The sequence below is a fragment of the Pristiophorus japonicus genome, chromosome 9 (genome assembly GCF_044704955.1).
Source record: "Pristiophorus japonicus isolate sPriJap1 chromosome 9, sPriJap1.hap1, whole genome shotgun sequence".
In the NCBI taxonomy this organism is placed as follows: domain Eukaryota; kingdom Metazoa; phylum Chordata; class Chondrichthyes; family Pristiophoridae; genus Pristiophorus; species Pristiophorus japonicus.
The window spans coordinates 92396253-92417251 of record NC_091985.1 but is presented as its reverse complement, the minus strand read 5'-3'; the positions used below and the strand labels follow the sequence as shown (position 1 = coordinate 92417251).

Sequence of the window (20999 nt, the reverse complement as noted above, 5' to 3'; positions counted from 1 at the left end):
CCGTTGGGCGGGCACATCGTCCACATGCCTGACACGAGACTCCCAAAGCAAGCGCTCTACGTGGAGCTTCGACATGGCAAGCGAGCCCCAGGTGGGCAGAAAAAATGCTTCAAGGACACCCTCAAAGCCTCCTTGACAAAGTGCAATATCCCCACCGACTCCTGGGAATCCCTGGCCCAAGACCGCCCAAAGTGGAGGAAGAGCATCCGGGAGGGCGCTAAGCACCTTGAGTCCCATTGCCGAGAACAATCAGAAAACAAGCGTAAACAGCGGAAGGAGCCTGTGTCAACCCAGGCTCCCCAACCACTCTTTCCTTCAACCACTGTCTGCCCCACCTGTGACAAAGACTGTCGGTCCCGCTTTGAACTCCTCAGTCACCTGAGAACTCACTATTAGAGCGGAAGCAAGTCAACCTCGACTCGGAGGAACTTCCGATGATGATGATGACTTGGGGTGCTTTCTCAGCTGAAGAATGAAGAAGGAAGGAAAAAATACACAAACGGTGCATACAAAAACGTGTATTATTTAAATGTCAAGAATTTATGTTAATAAATTAGAGTGTACTGCCTTCTGACATTGCAGCTTCATTATAATGATACAAAAACTAATCGTTATTTACAACTATGCTATCTGTACCAAAGCACAGCAAGATATTTATGGTACAATTACTTGGAAAACAATAAAGACTGAATCAGTCTTTTGGCCCATGCGGGGCCAAATTAACACCTTCGGGCATTTTTACATAGTTCAATAATCTGCAAGGCCTTTGGAGAAAACTATATTTTGTCAGTTCCAGAAACAGAACCAAACTGAACTAGACTTTGAACTAAGACATAAAAAGGTTGGGGCTTTTTCACTTGAGCTAAAAATATTAAGGGGTAATCTGATAAGGGTTTTTAATCTTATGAAGGATTATTATAGGATAAATAATAAGTAATTTCCACTAGTCAGTAGTGAGAGCACAAAAACTTAAAATAATCACAAAGAATTAAAAGGAAGATTAGAAAAAAACTATTTCAAAGAAGCTGGTTAGAATGGGTAATTCTCTGCCGCAAACTATTTATAGAATCATATAAATGGATAGCACAGAAGGAGGCCATTCGGCCCATCGTGTCTGTGCCAGTTCTTTGAAAATGCTATCCAATTAGTTCACTCCCTTGCTCTTTCCCCATAGCCCTGCAATTTGTTTCCTTTTCAAGTATATATCTAATTTCCTTTTAAAAGTAATTATTGAATCTGCTTCCACCACCTTTTCAGTCAATGCATTCCAGATCATAACAACTTACTGTGTAAAAAAAATTGCCTCCTCTTCCCCCTGGTTCTTTTGCCAATTATCTTAAATCTGTGTTCTCTGGTTACTGACCCTACTGCCAGAGAAAACAGTTTCTCCCTCTTCACTCTATCTAAATCCCTCATAATTTTTAATACCTCTATTAAAAATCTCCCCTTAATCTTCTCTGCTCTAAGGAGAACAATCCCAACTTCTCCACTCTCTCCATATAACGGAATAAATCTCCTCTGCAATCTTTCCAAGGCCTTGATATCTTCTGCTCAGAATTGGACACACTTCTCCAGCTGACGCCTAACCAGTGATTTACAAAGTTTTACCATAACTTTCTTGCTTTAGTACTTTATACATCTATTTATAAAGCCCAGGCTATTGTATGCTTTTTAACAGCATTATCAACTGGTCCTGCCACCTTCAACGATTTGTGCATATGGCATCTTTACATTTGTCCCCATCATTTGCCACTGGTCAACCCAAACAAATTGACTACAAAACAGAAAACAGAGAGTAGGGGTTAAAGGTAGTTACTCAGACTGGTGGAAGATGGGAAATGGTGTAATGTAGCCAAGTTTGCTGATGATACAAAGATGGGTGGGAAAGCAAATTGTGAGGAGGACACACAAAATCTGCAAAGGGATATAGACAGGCTAAGTAAATGGACAAAAATTTGGCAGATGGAGTATAATGTGGGAAAATCTGAGGTTATCTACTTTGGCAGAAAAAATAGAAAAGCAAATTACAATTTAAATGAAGAAAAATTGCAAAGTGGCCACCCATTTAAAACTGAGATGAGGAGAAATTTCTTCTCTCAGGATTGTAAATCTATGGAATTCTCTGTCCCAGAGAGCTGTGGAGGCTGGGTCATTGAATATATTTAAGGCGGAGATAGACAGATTTTTGAGCGATAAGGGAGTAAAGGGTTATGGGAAGTGGAGCTGAGTCCATGATCAGATCAGCCAAGATCTTATTGAACGGCGGAGCAGGCTCGAGAGGCTAAATGGCCTACTCCTGATCCTATTTCTTATGTTCTTAGGTTCTTATTTGGATCGGTGTGGGGAACACTGTTGTTCACTATTTACATAGATGATTTGGACTCGGGAATTGGAAATATAATATCAAAATTTGTGGATGACACCACTTTGGGGTGGGGGATATAGTATAGTTAATACCAAGGAGGACAGTGACAAAATACAAGAAGAAATTAACAAATTTGTGGAATGGGCATGTAAATGGCAAATTAATTTCAATATAGATAAGTGTGAGGTGGTGCAGTTTGGTAAGGTGAATAAGAAGGCCACCTACTCCTTGGAAAATAAGGGGGAGAAATTTGCATCGTTTGCACGAGAATTAGAGGTTAGCGTGAACACCGCCCCGCTCCCGCCAGTAGCACCCCAGGCTGCTGCGCCGGCGATGATGACGTCATCGACGTGCGTAGCGAACCGTTTTCACCCCGGAACGGAAATTGGGTAGCGCCCCGTAAGGCTGCCACGGGCGATGTTCGCGCCAGCCTTGCAGGTCGCGAACCGGGCTGCACTCCACTTGTGGGGTGAACATTAAAGGGGATGTGTGAGCCGCCATTTTGTTTCACTTGGCGACTTACTGGTCTGGCCTTTCGTTGAAGATTTTGCGGGGTCCGTGCCACCATGTTGCAACCCAATACTCCGCATCTGTGCCAGGCTGCTGTCACGGCACCCTGCTCCCCAGTGGAGAAGTGGTGGCCCCTCGCCCCACTGCAGAGTTCACAGCATAGCGCTGGAAAATTCCTGCGCTTTCCTGCCCGGTTCCGCCCCATGAGAGGAAGTGGAGCGCGCGACGTTGCTCTCCACTTCCTCTCAGGGGAGGTAACCCCAATTTCGTGGCTAGGGGTGGGACTTCCGAACAGGGCATAGGAAGTTCCGCCTCGCCTTGGTTACCGCCCCCAAACGGGGCATTACTGAATTTTGGCCCCTCAGACTTTAAATGGGGTAGAGGCGCAAAGAGGTCTCAGGGTGCAGGTTCACAAATCATTAAAAATAGCAATGCAGGTTAACAAAACCTTAAAAAGTGCAAACAAAGCACAGGGGTTTATTCCTAGAGGAATAGAATTCAAAAGCAGAGAAGTTATGTTAAACTTGTATAGAACCTTGTATAGAGTATTGTACACAGTTCTGGTCTTCATATTACAATAAAGATATAGGCCCAAAATTTGCGGTCGCAGGCTTCCTGCGGGCGGATGCCTCCGACGTGCAAAAAAATCTACGAATTTATCTGGTGGTCCGGGAGGTTCGTAGATTCACACTCCTGGGCCTCTCTGGGTACCCGCGGGTAGAGGCCCACTTATCCCAGGGGCCGCTAGGTTCGCAAGCGCCCCTAGGATCACGTGGGCTTTGCCCAAACAAATAAAAGAAGGGAATCCCCATTCATACTTATGGGAGTTGCGAATGGAAACCCCGTAAGTATGAATGGAGACCACTTAAAAAATACACAAACTCATGAAATTGAAAAAAAAAATGAATTAAAATACTATTTATAAACAAAAAGTAAATTTTTTGAAAAAAATGTATCTGTTTTAACAGGGCTAAAAAATAAACTTGGCTTATTGGATAGTATTTTTAATCTATAAATGAATGATATTTTATTTTTCTATTTTTAAAACTCTTACACTGGTAAAAACAGGCCATACGACTGCTTTTACCAGGCATAAGAGTTTCAAGGGCATTCGATAACACCCCATTTGGGGGTGGTAACCGAAGTGAGGCGGGATTTCCTGCCCCCGGTGCAGAAATTCCACCCTGGCCGCGAAATTGGGATTACCGCTCCCGAGAGGAAGTGGAGCGCAATGTCGGGCGCTCCACTTCCTCTCGAGGGCAGGACCAGGGCGGTAAGAGCGCAAATTTTCCAGTGCTACGCAGAGCACCGCGTAGTGCTGGCGCGAACACCGAATCCTCCCTTCTGTTGAAGGGGAGGGCTGCGAACTCTGCAGTAGGGCGAGGGGCCACCACTACGCCACCAGGGAGCAGGCTGCCATGGCCGCAGCCCATGAAATCGTAAACGAAATGTTCGATCGATAAATCGGCAATTAAAATCAAATGATGGCACGCACCTCCCCTTTACTTTTCGTCCCACGAGTGGAGTATGGCCTGCTTCACGACCCGCGAGGTGGGTGCGAACATTGCCTGTGGAGACCTCATGGGGTACTTACCCAATTTCTGCTCTGGGGCGAAAACGGGTGGCTGCGCACAGCAATGACATCATCATCGCCGGTGCAGGGGTGCTACCGGCGGGAGCACGGTGCTGCCGATTTGCATTGCCATTAATTCCCACCAATTTCATGGGAGGCAGTAGCGGCTCCGATCCCCGGGCGAGAAATCGTTGGTGGCCTGTTGGCACTAACAGGAGACACAAACGATGCAAATTTCTCCCTCAAAGTGTTGTCTTCAGATAATTGGGCCACGGTGTTCAGAGATAATACAGCTCCCATTTTAAAGTAGTACATTCTGATCTAATTTTTATATTTCCATAATAAAAGTGGGCATAAGCACATTACAACAGTGACTACGTTCCAAAAGTACTTCATTGGCTGTAAAGTGCTTTGAGGCCTCTGGTGGTCGTGAAAGGCGCTATATAAATGCAAGTCTTTTTGCGGCTGAAATTGCCCCTCTCCTTGAAGCCTGTTACCACCGCAAATTGACGGTCATGTTGTGGAGTGGAGTGGCCGCCGACTTTTCGTGGAATGGCCGCTGATAGCCCAATTGCCCTTTTGAGGTTTCCCAGCGGTGTCCCGATTCTACCATCCCGCCCAACCACCACCGCTCCGCTGCTGCCGATCCGTGTTAAGTGCTTATTCTCTGTGCACACCGCCGATCTACACCCCCCGCCCCCCGATGGCGACATTCCCCTCTGAAAAGCAGGTGGTGCCAAAACCTGTTTTTTCTCAGTGGTCCAGTGAGGCTGAGGCCTTCTGCAACGGCGGTGCGGTTTCCCTTAAAGGGGAGGATGCACTGCCTCTGCCATCATGTTTTTCTTTTGTCGGCTGACTACCATGTCAGCCCAGCAATATTCGGCGGGCCGCCAATAGGTAGCCTGACACCCCGTCTTAGGCGCCAGGCCGCTGACCCAGCTGAAACCCTCTCTGGTGGCCCAGTGGACTGAAGTTTTAAAATTGCAAAGGCTCTCTCCTCTAAGTGAAGGGGAGAACCGTAGTGATGTGGCGCCGTGATGTCGTCATCGCGATGGTCACTCCGCACCGTCCCCCAACTTCTGCCCCTCAGATGTTGCCACTGCCGCCTATCCGCCCCTCTAGTGTAGTCACTGACCCATTAAGAGCAACTTCCGTATCCGAATTTTTAAAAAACCAACGAAGAGCGGAATTTCGCTCAAGAGGCGACCTCAACCACAGCTGCGGTAAAAACAATTGAAACAGGGTGTGTACGCCCCATTTCAGGCGGGGACAATTTCGGCCCCTCTTTCTTTTTCTTATGTAAATTTGGAGCTCTGTAATTACATTCTCTTGCCAGTTGTGACACTGCAATGCCTCCACTGTTAGACGAGTGCAATTACACTATAACAATATATAGGCGGTTTACATTACTGTATAAATGTGGACCTTAGAATCATAATGCTAAAACATTGCAGGAAATGCACATAGATGTAGGATCTTTATTACAGATCATATAATTTTAAAACTACTTAGTAAACAGTCTCTTATTTTTGTGAATACTGCATGTCATACATTGCAAGATTGACTGTTGGCTACATATCAAAATTAAGAGGTCCAGGTTCAAAGTACTGAATGGTCCTCTAATGCTCTGGTGTCATAAGGTTCCTCTCAGGTGAAGCCTTAAGCAGTACAGACCAAAAGGTCCCAGGTTCAGAGCCTGTAATGTGTTCACTGACCTCAATAAACAAAATAATTGCTGTGCCCCAATTGGTCTCTACATCCCTGGAAAGGGAGGGAAAAGTCATTCCTGCTCCTGATTGATATCCGATTATGCCCTGTGCAAAAGTACAAATTCGCCAGCAACATTCAGGGGCCAATATTGGCCCTTTTTAAAGGCCTCCAGGAGGCCGTAATGGGGCGGGGAAGGCCTTTCTGACCGGGGGCAGGTGGATGGTGCAACCCATCCGGAATTAGCCCTGGGCTGGGGACGGCAAAAACGGGTTTGCGTTGCGCCCCGTCCGGTGTTCCGACCCGTTGTCGGCTGCATGCCGATCCCTTACCGATCGGCAGCGACCCTTTTCTGTGTCCCGCGGGAGAAATTACCCTGCGGGAGCGCAGCCTCCGCCGGTCAGTGCCCCCGACAGCTTCATGCAGCGGGAAGCTGCCAGTGGCTGGGCCACGTCCGCCTTTAAAGGGAAGGGTGCGTGGCCGCCATTTTGTTTTATTTGTCGGCCGACTTTACAGTCGGCCCGACAATGGCGGCCGCTAGTTTGGCCGGGCCACCAACAGGCAGCCCAGCACCCCCTCTTGCTCAGCGCGGCACTGATGACACCGCCCGCCTTCCGCCTCGCACCTGACTCTCTGCCACTCCCAACACTACCCTGTTCATTTTTGCAGTCAAAAGTGCCCAATTTCCCTCTATTCCCAGCCCCATCTGTACTGGCGGTAATTCGCCATTCAATTCGAATTATCTGCCCCAAGCGGGGTGGAGAGCAATTTTGGCCCCTCACTGTCTAAACTCATGCATAAAAAATAGCCATTTGGACGAGTTAATGAGGCCTGTCTACATCTGTGCAACCATCCTCCAGCAAGATCTTCGACTAGACAAACAGGTTTCACAGCACATAAAAGATGAGTTGGTTGAAATGTTATTATTTACTATATAGTAGTGTTGCAATCAGTTTAATGTTTCAATGTGCATGTTATTATCCAAAAAAAAAGTAATTTAGAAACTCCAAATGTATATCTTACAGTAAAGAGAAATGGATTCATGTGAATGATTGCTGGGAATCACATTTAAGATATTATCTGAAGCCTTTTGATACAATTACTGACTTCCTGATCTCCTGTACACGCTGTGGTCGTGGGTTGTTCCACAAATGTCATGTGTGTATCTATCTGTTGTATTTGAATTGATATTTTTCTTTGTGACTCAACTTCTTTTCACAATTGCAGCCCATTGTAAAATGTAGTGGTTAATATTTTATATGTTCCGCAATTGTGAGGTCATGGTGAAAATTGATGTCCATGTAAGAACATTCATGACAAGCCATCATTTTTGTAATGAGTCCTATTGCCTATTATGATATTGAAAATTTTATATTACATCCTAATTTATTTAAAGTCTTGATATGTTATAAATGTTGCCTGAATTCTTTCTGTAGACTATGTAAATGGTGGCGAGTTGTTTACACATCTCTACCAAAGGGAACATTTTATAGAAGTGGAAGTTCGAATCTATGCAGGAGAGATCGTGCTAGCACTGGAGCACCTCCATAAGGTAAGGGTGATAAATATTCTAGTCTGTACAGAGCAAAACAGAAATAATAGAATCATAGAAGTTTACGGCACAGAAGGAGTCCATTTGGCCCATCGTGTCTATGCTAGCCAAAAAACAGCTACCCTGTCTAATCCCACTCTCCAGCTCTTGGTCCATAGCCTTGTTGGTTACGCCACTTCAAGTGCCTATCCAAGTACGTTTTAAATGTGATGAGGGTTTCTGCCTCTACCATCCTTTCAGATAGTGAGTTCCAGATCCCCAGCACCCTCTGGGTGAAAAGATTTCTCTTCAACTCCCCTCTAATTCTTCTACCAGTTATTTTGAATCTATGCCCCCTGGTTATTGACCTCTCTGCTAAGGGAAATAGGTCCTTCCTATCCACTCTATCTAGGCCTCTCATAATTTTATACACCTCAATTAACTCTCCCCTCAGCCTCCTCTGTTCCCTATCTACCCTATCTAATGCAATCACATCTTTTCTGTAATGTGGTGACCAGAACTGTGCGCAGTACTCTAGCTGTGGCCTAACTAGTGTTTTATACAGTTCTAGCATAACCACCTTGCTCTTGTATTCTATGCCTTGGCTAATAAAGGAAAGCATCCCGTACGTCTTCCCTACTTGGCATGCTACCTTCAGGGATCTGTGGACGTGCACTCCAAGGTCCCTCTGTTCCTCTACACTTCTCAGTTTTCTACCATTTATTGTGTATTCCCTTGTTAGCCCTTCCCAAATATATTACCTCACACTTCTCCGGATTGAATTCCATTTGCCACTGTTCTGCCCATCTAACCAGTCCATTGATATCTTCCTGCAGTCTACAGCTTTCTTCCTCATTATCAACCACACAGCCAGTTTTTGTGTCATCTGCAAACTTCTTAATCATGCCTCCTACATTGAAGTCTAGATCATTGATATATACCATAAAAAGCAAGGGACCTTGTACTGTGCCCTGCGGAACCCCACTGGAAACAGCCTTCCAGTCACAAAAACACCCGTTGACCATTGCCCTTTGCTTTCTGCCACTATCTATTTTCAAAGATGCTAAACCTCTTAATATTTTCTCTCTCACTATGTTTATCTCATCTAATATTTCACACTCCTCCTCCTTAACTGCAATGTCTGCATTGTCCCCTTATTTTGTGAAGACAGATAGAAACATAGAAAATAGGTGCAGGAGTAGGCCATTCAGCCCTTCGAGCCTGCACCACCATTCAATAAGACCATGGCTGATCATTCACCTCAGTACCCTTTTCCTGCTTTCTCTCCATACCCCTTGATCCCTTTAGCTGTAAGGGCCATATCTAACTCCCTCTTGAATATATCCAATGAACTGACATCAACAACTCTCTGCGGTAGGGAATTCCACAGGTTAACAACTCTGAGTGAAGAAGTTTCTCCTCATCTCAGTCCTAAATGGTTTACCCCTTATCCTTAGACTGTGTCCTCTGGTTCTGGACTTCCCCAACATCGGGAACATTCTTCCTGCATCTAACCTGTCCCGTCCCGTCAGAATTTTATATGTTTCTATGAGATCCCCTCTCATCCTTCTAAACTCCAGTGAATACAGGCCCAGTTGATCCAGTCTCTCCTCATATGTCAGTCCTGCCATCCCGGGAATCAGTCTGGTGAACCTTCGCTGCACTCCCTCAATAGCAAGAACGTCCTTCGTCAGATTAGGTATTCCACCTCCATACACTGGTTACCTTTTTTGTTTCTAATAGGCCCTCTTGCTCTTTATGTATTTATAAAACATCTGGGTTTTTCTTGATTTTATTTGCCAATATTTTTTCATACCCTCTTTACTTTCCTAATCTCCTTTTTAATTTCACCCTTGCACTTTCTGTACTGCTCTAGGCTTTCTGCATTATTAAACTCTCGATATCTGACAAAAGCTTCCATTTATTTTCCTTATCCTACCCTATCTGCTCCTTGACATCCAGTGGGCTCTAGATTTGGGAGTCCCACCCTTTTTCTTTGCCAATGTAATTATTATAACCATTGTGCCATAATATGTTTTCATTGATGATTGTAGAAACCCATGTTGGACAACATTAACTTATTCATTAATGTATTAATTTTCTTAAAGCAATTTTATTGCTGTATAAATTAAATTATTTACTAATACCTTTTGTTGGTAGCTTGGCATCATATATCGAGATATCAAGCTTGAAAATATTTTATTGGATGGTGATGGTCATGTCGTTTTGACAGACTTTGGACTCAGCAAGGAGTTTGTCACTGATGAGGTAATTCTTGTTTTTTGCTGGTTGATTGAGGATGTTTTATATTTATTGATATGGTATTGGTTACATATAATTTCTGACTGTTAGAACCAGAAGTGATTGTAAATTTTGTAACCTTGCTAAAATTATGTGTAATAATTTTATTGGTTTGTACAGTAAGTTTACATATTTCTGTTTTTTTAAGAATGAAAAAACATATTCATTCTGTGGCACCATTGAATATATGGCACCAGAGATTATTCAAGGAGGAAGTAGTGGCCATGATAAGGTAAATAAATATTAACATTATCATATAGTACAAAACATTTTTGATATAACATATAATATTGGAATTAACAACTATGTATTGAACCGCTTTTTACTGACTCTAACTTTAACCTTTCCCCCCCCACCTACTTCCAATATCAACAAATGCCATTCATACAACTAGATCTTTGTAGACTCATCAAGAGACTATGGGGAGAAATTGGGGTCATTTGCGCCTTTGCGACCAGGCGCGATGCTGATAACAACTCCCGCTAAATTCGGCGGGAGTTTAGCGGTGGCACTACGGTGTTGCATCCTGATCTCCTGTGCCTGGAGATCGTGATGTCATCGCCGTGCGCAGCGCCCCAGACACTACATTGGGTATCGCCACCTGAAGCTGCGACGGGTGATGACAGCGACAGCCTCAGGAGTGAAATTTAATGGGGAGGTAGCCGGTTCTTCCTTTTTAAAAAAAAAGTCAGATTTTATTGTCCACCCCGTTGCCGCTTTGGACGCTGGGTCTGTGTCGCAATCGGTTAGCCAGGCACTCTGCTTGATCGCGCGGAACCCCCCCCCCCCCCCCCGGTGGTCCAGCTAATGCCCTTTTTATTCTGCAGAGTATGCAGCTTGGGCTCTTCCCTTTAATTCAGGGAAGAACCCCTCCTATGCGGCAGTGCTACGTGGCCCAGTGTGTAGCGCTGCTTTCCTTTTTGGGGTGGTAACCCCATTTCTCGTGAGAGGTGAGACTTCTGTGCCTGGCGCAAAGTCTCGCGCCTCGCGAGTGTAACCAGCCCCAAACGGGGCACACTCGAATTTTTAGGCCTATACATCTGTGGAGACCATGACCATTGAGCTTGCGTGATCTTCACGCATTCATATTTCCAGCAAAGATCACTTGATCATCAGGAGTGGGAACTCTCTCGCTCAAGAGTGTTGAGGCCTATTGTAGCATCCCACAGCCCTGGTGAGATTGGTTAACTTAGTACAGACCAGGGATATAATCTGAAACTTTCCCCATCTGTATGACATAGAGGTCAACCATGTGGTGTATTTGACCTCAGAGTGATCAAGGTGGGAAAGAGGGTGTATAAAAAAAAATTTAAAGTTGCTTTAAGTTTAGTATAAATTTTAGGGGGTCAAGAGAAAAGGCTACAGGCAAATTAAGTTGGAGAATAATCACTGAGGTAGGACAAGGTGGTTACTGGAGGATTGGAGCAGTCAGGAGATGGATGGCCATCCCCACCCATTTTGCCTCTCTGCACTCTACACAGGCGATGTTTAAAGTCCCAGTGGTAAAGAGAAAAATTTAACCCATCAGATACAGTGATTATTTCTCATTTTAATTATTTGAAAATGTAATTTGCTACCCCTTAAAATAGCTTCCTTGTAATTTGCTCTTTATGACCCTTTGAGCAGGCACATAGAATAGCTTCTAAGGCTAAAAGTACATGGATAGTTATGAAGCCATGAATAAATAGGTGAATCATTCTGTTGATACCAAACTGGGTGGTATAGCTAATAATATCTGAAATCAAATTAGCGGGTATAGCTAATAATGTACTGCACCAAAATAGAGGAAGACATAAACAGGCTTGTAGACTGGTCAGATATGACAAATGAAATTCAATATAGTGAAGTGATTTATTTTGGTAGGAGAATAAGGAGGCTACTTATTTCTTGGAAGGCAAGAGACTAAATGGGATAGAAGAGCAGAGAGATCTGGGAATACAGATACTAAAACCAACTACACAAGTTGGTAACTCCATAAAGCATGCAAACAAAATACTTGGGTTCACTTCTAGAGGAATAGAATACAAAATCAGGGAGGAAATGTTAAATGTATATGCAATCCTGGTTAGACCACACTTGAGTACTGTGTTCAGTTCTGCTCTCAATACTACAAAAAGGATATTAAAGCACTGGAAACAATGCAGAAAAGATTTACAAGAATATTACCAGAATAAAGAGGATATGACTATCATGAAAGATTAACCAGGCTGGGGCTGTTTTCTCTGGAATGGAGAGATCTTCAAGAGGTCTTTAAAATTATGATTGGGTTTGAAATGGTAGATATTGAGAAACTGTTTCCACTTGTGGATGAGCCCAAAACAAGAGGTATAAATATAAGATTGTCATTAACAGATTAAATAACTAATTTAGGAGGAATTTCTTGACAGAGAGGGGCTGAAATTCAGTCCCGCCAGAAAGCTGACGCACCTACCTATTTTTTAAAAAGAGTTTTTAACCGCCGTTTCAGAAGAGGTCTCCTCTTTCGCGAAATTCACCTCTTAGTCTTTTTTTTGATTCGGCCAGGAAGTCGGTCATAAAGTGGGCAGAAGTGCAGTGATAAGTGCGGGCGAAAATGGAGGCGGGGTGGATTCTCCGCCACTGTCACTCAGCAGCGGAGCGGTGGTGACATCATTGCGCGTCTGCGTCACCACGTATCTCGCCTCCATTAAAGGGGAGAGAATCGGCCATCAGTTGCGATCAGACACTGGACCACCAAGGGAGGGTTTCCGCCGGGCCAGTGGCACAATAGTCCGGCTGACATGGAAATCATCCAGCAAAAAAAATTAAATGGTGGCCATGGCATTGGGCCCTCACCTTTAATGGCCGCCGCACAGCCAGGGCAGAGAGAGAGCATACAAAGTGCACCGACAGAAAAAGCTATCAGGGGCACTGCTCGGCGGCAATAAGATTTTGCTCTCTAAATTTTGTGGGAGGTGGGGGTTCCAGCGGTGCGCGCACTGATGACGCATGCACGGCCAGTCAGCAGCAGTGGGGCGGAAGTGGGGACCGCCAGAAAACCCCCCCGAGTTGAATTTAGCTTGCGGAGCTCGACTCCACCGCATGGTCACCACAAACACGCGGTAATGGGCCTTATTGGGAGCTGCATTTCGGCCCCAGAGAGTGGTGAAAATGTGGAACTAACTGCCACATAAAGTGGTTGAAGCAGATTGCATTGATTCATTTAAGGGGAAGTTTGATGCATATATGCGGGAGAAGGGAATCAAAGGATATGGCAGCAGGGTATGAACAGATGATTAGAGTGGGAGAAGGCTTGTGTGGAGAATAAACACCGGCATAGACCAATTTTGCTGAATGGCCTGTTCTGTACTGTAGATTCTTTGTGATTAATCCTTTTTTTCTAAAAGTCCATTTTAACTTACTGGCCTAGAATTTGCTGCCAAAATAACAGTGAGTTTAATGACGCTCGCTGTTATTAATGTGTAAATCGTCCAGCAACTTGTGGCGAGGAGAGGATAACCCGTAAATTGGAAATCGCCACAACTTGCTGGACGATTTGTGCTTCTCTGTCATTAGTGAAAATGGCAACTCACCATCAACCTGCCCATGAGTTTCATGAAGTTGCTGCATTTTCACATTAATTGCCCATTAAACTTGCCACAAAAAGTTAGGGCTGGTAATCAACAACGCAAGTATGTTTCTTATTGAGGCTAGTTATGTGCCTGCAGTGTCAATCAATCTCTCCAACCCAGAAATGGAACAATTGAAACTCTGAAATTTCATTCCTGCAGGTAGTAAATTGTTAAAGATTTTTAAAATTTTAAATGTTAATTTTTTCTTACTTTTCCTTTCTGTCTCTTGTTTTTCTCTCTCTTAATCCAAACTTTCTATCCCTCCTTTTTATTTCTCTTTCTATACCTGATTTTAATCTACTTCACCCACTCTAATTCAACCTCATTCTCCATCATTCCTGTTTCTTTCTCAATCCTTAAATCTCATTAGTTAAGGAGATGGATTGTTGGTCCTGTCATTCACTAAGGTCCTAGATACCCCATTGCCCTCGCCACACCGATATACGCTAAACATTAGTAAGACAAAGGTCCTCCACCAGCCTGTCCTCACCGCACAGCACTGCCCCCCAGACATCAAGATCCACGACGTGGCCCTGGACAATGTGGACCACTTCTCTTATCTCGGGAGCCTCCTATCAATAAGAGCAGGCATTGACGACGAGATTCAATACCGCATCCAGTGCACCAGTGCAGCCTTCAGCCGCCTGAGGAAAAGAGTGTTTGAAGACCAGGCCCTCAAAACTGTCAACAAGCTCATGGTCTACAGGGCCGTAGTAAACCCGCCCTCCTGTATGGCTCAGAGACATGGACCATGTACAGTAGACACCTCAAGTCGATGGAGAAATACCACCGGCGATGTCTCCGCAAGATCCTACAAATCCTCGTCCAGGCCAACATCCCCAGCATTGAAACACTGACCACACTTGATCAGCTCCGCTGGGCGGGCCACATAGTTCACATGCCAGACACGAGACTCCCAAAGCAAGCGCTCTACTCGGAATTCGTGCATGGCAAATGAGCCAAAGGCGGGCAGAGGAAACGTTACAAGGACACCCTCAAAGTCTCCCTGATAAAGTGCGACATCCCCACTGACACCTGGGAGTCCCTGGACAAAGAACACCCTAAGTGGAGGAAGTGCATCCGGGAAGGCGCTGAGCTCCTCGAGTATAGTCGCCGAGAGCAGAAACCAAGCGCAGGCAGCGGAAGGAGGATGCGGCAAACCAGGCTCCCTGCCCACCCTTCCCCTCAACCACTGTCTGTCCCACCTGTGACAGAGGCTGTGGTTCGTGTATTGGACTGTACATCCACCTAAGAACTCATGCTAAGAGTGGGAGCAAGTCTTCCTCGATTCCGAGGGACTGCCTATGATGGATGATGATGACACTTCCAGCAACTTACAGGGCAAAATAATTTTGAGCTGAAAAGTGAAGGGGAAAGTGTAAATAACAGGATACATCGCAAGTTGTCCCCCTTAATGTTCCCTTTAAACTGTTCAACCGTGCAGTGAATCATAGAATCATAGAAATTTACAGCACGGAAGGAGGCCATTTCGGCCCATCGTTTCTGCGCTGGCCGACCAAGAGCTATCCATCCTAATCCCACTTTCCAGCTCTTGGTCCGTAGCCCTGTAGATTACAGCACTTTAATAAGTGCATATCCAAGTATTTTTTAAATGTGGTGAGGGTTTCTGCCTCTACCACCCTTTCAGGCAGTGAGTTCCAGACCCCCACCACCCTCTGGGTGAAGACATTTCCCCTCATAACTCCTCTAAACCTCCCCCCGATTACTTTAAATCTATACCTCCTGATTGTTGACCCCTCTGCCAAGGGAATTAAGTCCTTCCTATCCACTCTATCCAGGCCCCTCATAATTTTATACACCTCAATAAGGTCTCCCCTCAGCCTCCTCTGTTCCAAAGAAAACAGATCCAGCATCTCCAATTTTTCCTCATAGCCAAAATTCTCCAGTCCAGGCAACATTCTTGTAAATCTCCTCTGCACCCTTTCCAGTGCAATCACACATTTTCTGTAATGCGGTGACCAGAACTGCACACAGTACTCCAGCTGCTGCCTAACCAATGTTTTATACAGTTCAAGCATAACCTCTTTGCTCTTGTATTCCATGCCTTGACTAATAAAGGCAAGTGTTCCATATGCCGCCTTAACTATCTTATCTACCTGGCCTGCTACCTTCGGGGATCTGTGAACATGCACTCCAAGGTCCCTTTGTTCCTCTACACTTTTCAGTGTCATCCCATTTAATGTGTATTCCATTGCCTGTTAGACCTCCCCAAATGCATTACCTCACACTTATCCGGATTGAATTCCATTTGCCACTGTTCTGCCCACCTGACCAGTACATTGATATCTTCCTGCAGTCCGCAGCTTTCTTCTTCGTTATCAACCACACAGCCTATTTTAGTGTCATCTGCATGCAAACTTCTTAATCATACCCCCAACATTCAAGTCCAAGTCATTGGTATATACCACAAAAAGCAAGGGACCCAGCACTGAGCCCTGCAGAACCCCACTGGATACAGACTTCAAGTCCCAAAAACACCTATCAACCATTACCCTTTGCTTCCTGCCTCTAAGCCAATTTGCCCTGGATCCCACGAGCTTTTACTTTTGCGACCAGTCTACCATGTGGACCTTATCAAAAGCTTTGCTATAATCCACATACACTATATCATATACACTGCCCTCATCGACTCTCCTGGTTATCTCCTCGAAAAATTCAACCAAATTAGTCAGACATGACCTTCCATTAACAAATCCATGCTGACTGTCCTTGAATAATCCATGTCTTTCCAAATGAAGTTTTATCCTGTTCCTCAGGATTTTTTCCAATAATTTTCCCACCACTGAAGTTAGGCTGACTGGCCTGTAATTACTTGGTCTATCCCTTTCTCCCTTTTTAAACAAAGATGCAACATTAGCAGTCCTCCAGTCCTCTGGCACCACACCTGAAGCCAGAAAAATTATGGTCAGAGCCTCTGCTAATTCCTCTTTTGCTTCTCTTAACCGCCTGGGATACATTTCATCCGAGCCTGGGGATTTATCCACTTTCAAAGCAGCTAAGCCCCTTAATACTTCCTCTCTCGTTTATCTTGCTTATCTCGTCTGATATTTCACAGTCCTCCTTCCTCATTGCAAAGCCTGCATCGCCCCTCTCTTTTGGGAAAAGTGATACAAAGTATTCATTAAGAATCATACACACGTCTTTTGCCTCCATACACAGTGCTTTGAACCGCCGGCACAGCCGGCTCACCGGCTTTTAAATAGAAAAACTGTACATGCGCGGAATTTTGAATGGGTCACGCAGCCTGTTAAAGTAACCGCTCAGGGCACAAAAAATTACAGGGAACATTGGTCCCTCTCCAGCAAATTCTGGGGCATTGTCACAAATAACCCATGCATTACATTTTAAAACTGACAAAATACCAGCAATTAGTAAAAATAAAGGATAACTCTTCTGACAATTAAAAATGGTGGCTTTGAGTATAAAAGACATCCAGAGTTTGAGTGTCAAAACGCTGTGTAGGTAATTTTTGTAAATAAATGAATAACTGCATGCTCAGTAATCTCAGCTGAGTTCTTTTTCTGCTTTTTAAAAAAAAGTTGCGTGATGTTCTATTTATTCTAGGTGATGAACATCATTTTTTTTGATTTGTATGTAAATTAGCACATAGAAACATAGAAACATAGAAAATAGGTGCAGGAGTAGGCCATTCGGCCCTTCGAGCCTGCACCGCCATTCAATGAGTTCATGGCTGAACATGCAAATTCAGTACCCCATTCCTGCTTTCTCGCCATACCCCTTGATCCCCCTAGTAGTAAGGACCTCATCTAACTCCTTTTTGAATATATTTAGTGAATTGGCCTCAACAACTTTTTGTGGTAGAGAATTCCACAGGTTCACCACTCTCTGGGTGAAGAAGTTTCTCCTCATCTCGGTCCTAAATGGCTTACCCCTTATCCTTAGACTGTGACCCTTGGTTCTGGACTTCCCCAACATTGGGAACATTCTTCCTGTATCTAACCTGTCTAATCCCGGCAGAATTTTAAATGTTTCTATGAGATCCCCTCTCATTCTTCTGAACTCCAGTGAATACAAGCCCAGTTGATCCAGTCTTTCTTGATATGTCAGTCCCGCCATCCCGGGAATGAGTCTGGTGAACCTTCGCTGCACTCCCTCAATAGCAAGAATATCCTTCCTCAAGTTAGGAGACCAAAACTGTACACAATACTCCAAGTGTGGCCTCACCAAGGCCCTGTCCACCTCACTGCCCCTGTACTCAAATCCCCTCGCTATGAAGGCCAACATGCCATTTGCTTTCTTAACCGCCTGCTGTACCTGCATGCTAACCTCCAATGACTGATGTACCATGACATCCAGGTCTCGTTACACCTCACCTTTTCCTAATCTGTCACCTTTCAGATAATAGTCTCTCTGTTTTTACCACCAAAGTGGATGTTGAGGGGAGAGAGGGAAGGCTTCTTTTCCCACGAGCGGGCCCACTGATATAGAGGGTCGACCCTCGCCCCAGCCCACGTAGCAATTCTCAAAGTTAGCAGACAGAGACGAATGACAAAGTATAACGATCTTTATTACGAACGTCCGGGAACATCCCTCATCACAGCCGCCTGTGAGTGGAGATGCTCCCCGAACAGCACAATCATACAACTTTTAAATATTTCAAAAACCCCTCTGTTCCCGGAAGAGACCGCCCTAGATTTCTAATTGGACTACCTTATCAGTACTACTTCTCTAATTGGACTACTTTATCAGTACTACTCCGGATTGACAGGTCATGAGCTCTGTCTGACAGGCCATGATCCCGTGACCATCTTAGACCGTTCCCAGAATGGTATCTCTAGGGTGCAATTTGTTATACATTTCCTTTGGTGCCATGAAGTCTATCTCGGGTCTCTTCTCACATCATTATCAGCGATCTGTTTAGGTTCTCTCCTATTGACATTCCATGTTGGAATACTATCTGGTATCCCAACCCATAACAGTACCTTCTGGAGCCTTGGTGCTGGAGTGTACAAGGTGTGAGAAGAAAGGTTTTTAAGGTGTGAGAAGAAAGGTCTTTACCTCCTTATGGGCCAGTGCAGGAACCAGCACTTTAACCCTTATCCCGCTGGTACCCCTAATGCCAAATTTTCCTCTTGCATATCCCCCCTTTTGGCCCTTGGCTATACGCCAAGCTGGCCATATTTCCCAATAACTATCTCCCTGTAGGCGAGTTCCAGATAGGTTCATTCACCTGGGTGGTCATCTCCCAAGCTTCGGGACCTCCTGAAACCTTCCCACAGAGTTATATAAGGTAAGTCCTTCCTGTAGGACTGCTGAAATTTTCATCCCTTTTGGCCTTAATCATAGCGCGGGCTCTACTGTGTCGTTTGGCCTGGTTAATTTGTGCACATGTTAATCCAATCATGACCATCAGAACCAGGCCCTGTATTACTACGAGCACATGAGATATTATTCTTATCCATGGGTGAATTTGAATATTAAGTCCAATGTCCCACAGCTTTGAGTACCAGGGCTGATCAGCCAGCATTGCGTTAGTGTCTCTCTGTAAGTTGTCTATTTCTTCCATCAGCCGGACATACTGTCGTCTTTGATTCTGGATTCCTTGCACCAAACGTAATTGTTCCTCATTTAGTTCCGGTATCTGTTTGCCTTGCGGTTCCCATACCGCCTCTTCGTACCCTTCTCGGAGGGTATCCGTGATTGTTCCGTAGATGATTTCCGTTGTCTCGGGATGTATGTGATATCCATCTATGTCTATTTCTCCCTTGGGTCTGAAGCAGAAGTTAGGACTAATGAGGACACAGGGGGTGACTCCTCCCCTGGTCTTAATGGTTAAGTTGGCTGCCCCCGTGCTCACGCACCACTCTCCGTTCCCTTGTGGGGAGCGATGGTCTCAAGATTGTGTTCAAGAGGAGTAATACTCAGCATACATCCGTTTATCTGGTAGAATCCACAATCATTATTTGTTATTCGTGGCGTACCTCGACACAAAACCACTTGGTTATTTTTATAGCAGTCGGTTATGGCAATGCCTTTGGTACTATTGTTAACTTTAATCGCCCATCTGGCAGGCTGATGGTAACGTAACCGAGTTTGGTTTCTCACTTCACCAATATTATCAATCTGGTATAAAGGGTCTCCCTTTGTTACATCATACTGTGGTATGGACAACACAAATCCGATCATATTCACCTGTCCAGTAATACATCTGAATTTCGGCACCCATGCGTGACTATTCCTTTGTACCTCGCATGTGTTATTCATTTTTTTATCTAGAGTCCAATTGTTAAGTATGCTGTTCGGAATCCAATCTGGTATGTCTCCATTCTGGAGTTGCTCCAAATTATGTTGTACCTCACTTAATATCCAGGCTCTATACCCGGAGCAAACTATCTCAGCCTGTAATCGTTTACTTATATCGTTCCCCATTGCGTGGATCAAATTTATTGTCTTGGCATGTTTCTGCAATGTATGGGCCACCTGTAACAGTTCCCCTTCCGCGCTATCGCCCAACTGTGCTTGTAGGGCTTGGTTATCCATGTCCTGCCCCAGCACACCCCTTAAGACTTGCGTCAAGGTATTGACCCTATCGTCTATCGCATACAGGTCTGTGGTATTCACTGTTGCAAGGCCCGCAGCGTAACCCGTGCCCAGCATTTCCAGTATATCCCTTTTTGTTCGACCTCGTGCTATCCCCTTTCTGATATTGAATCTCATGGTTGTGGATTCCGGGCCTTCAAGGATTCTCTGAGTCAGATTCTGGTACAGACTTATAGTCTCATTCCCCAGAAGCTAGGAAGGATGATATCCGTGAGGTTTAGGACCACCGTAAGTAGCCGTTGCTGAACCCCAAAATGTATCCTCCTCTTAGATTCCTTTATCACTAGTCCCCCTGTGACTCCCGTCTTTATGGACGGGCATGTGGGAGGGGGATGTGTGGTGGTACTATAAAGAGTTATAGTTCCCAGAGTGGTTGTTGGAGCAATGGTGGTGGATCTATTCTGGACCCGGATGTCCCAACACCACTGATCGGTGCCCACACATGGGGAGGTCGGGCATATTCGGCAACTGGTATTCCCTGGTTGAGGTCTCCCTGAGAATTGGGCAAAGACAGGCGTGCACCTTATTTGTGCCTCCTCCCTATAAGTGCAACTTCCCCGTTTCTTCTCTAGCACGAAGCACACTGCGGTCTCGTTTACTACTACTGTTATGCCCTGGTTATTGGTCCACCCCCAATGTCGATTGACATCCGTGTTGAGTTGAGTTATGCCCGTTAGTCCGATGCTACAATTTAAATCTACTATTGTACCGGCTATCACCACTAAGGCTCTCGTATGACAGTTAATGGTTTCAGATGTTCTATAGTATAGGCCTTGGGGTCTGTAGCTTCCTTCGTCGGAGGACGTCCGGCTCCAAGGAGGAATAGGATCCTGTAAAACA

The 20999-nt window shown here is 44.9% G+C and overlaps 1 protein-coding gene across 2 annotated transcripts in view; it reads left to right on the top strand.

Annotated features, from left to right (window-relative positions):
* Window positions 1-20999, top strand: part of LOC139273136 (ribosomal protein S6 kinase alpha-5-like) — a 148113-nt gene that overhangs the window by 76302 nt on the left and 50812 nt on the right. For both annotated transcript variants that reach the window (XM_070889581.1, XM_070889582.1), the window contains exons 4-6: window positions 7592-7707; window positions 9847-9954; window positions 10136-10219. In XM_070889581.1, coding sequence (XP_070745682.1) covers window positions 7592-7707; window positions 9847-9954; window positions 10136-10219 — 308 coding nt within the window. The remainder of the gene's footprint in view (window positions 1-7591; window positions 7708-9846; window positions 9955-10135; window positions 10220-20999) is intronic.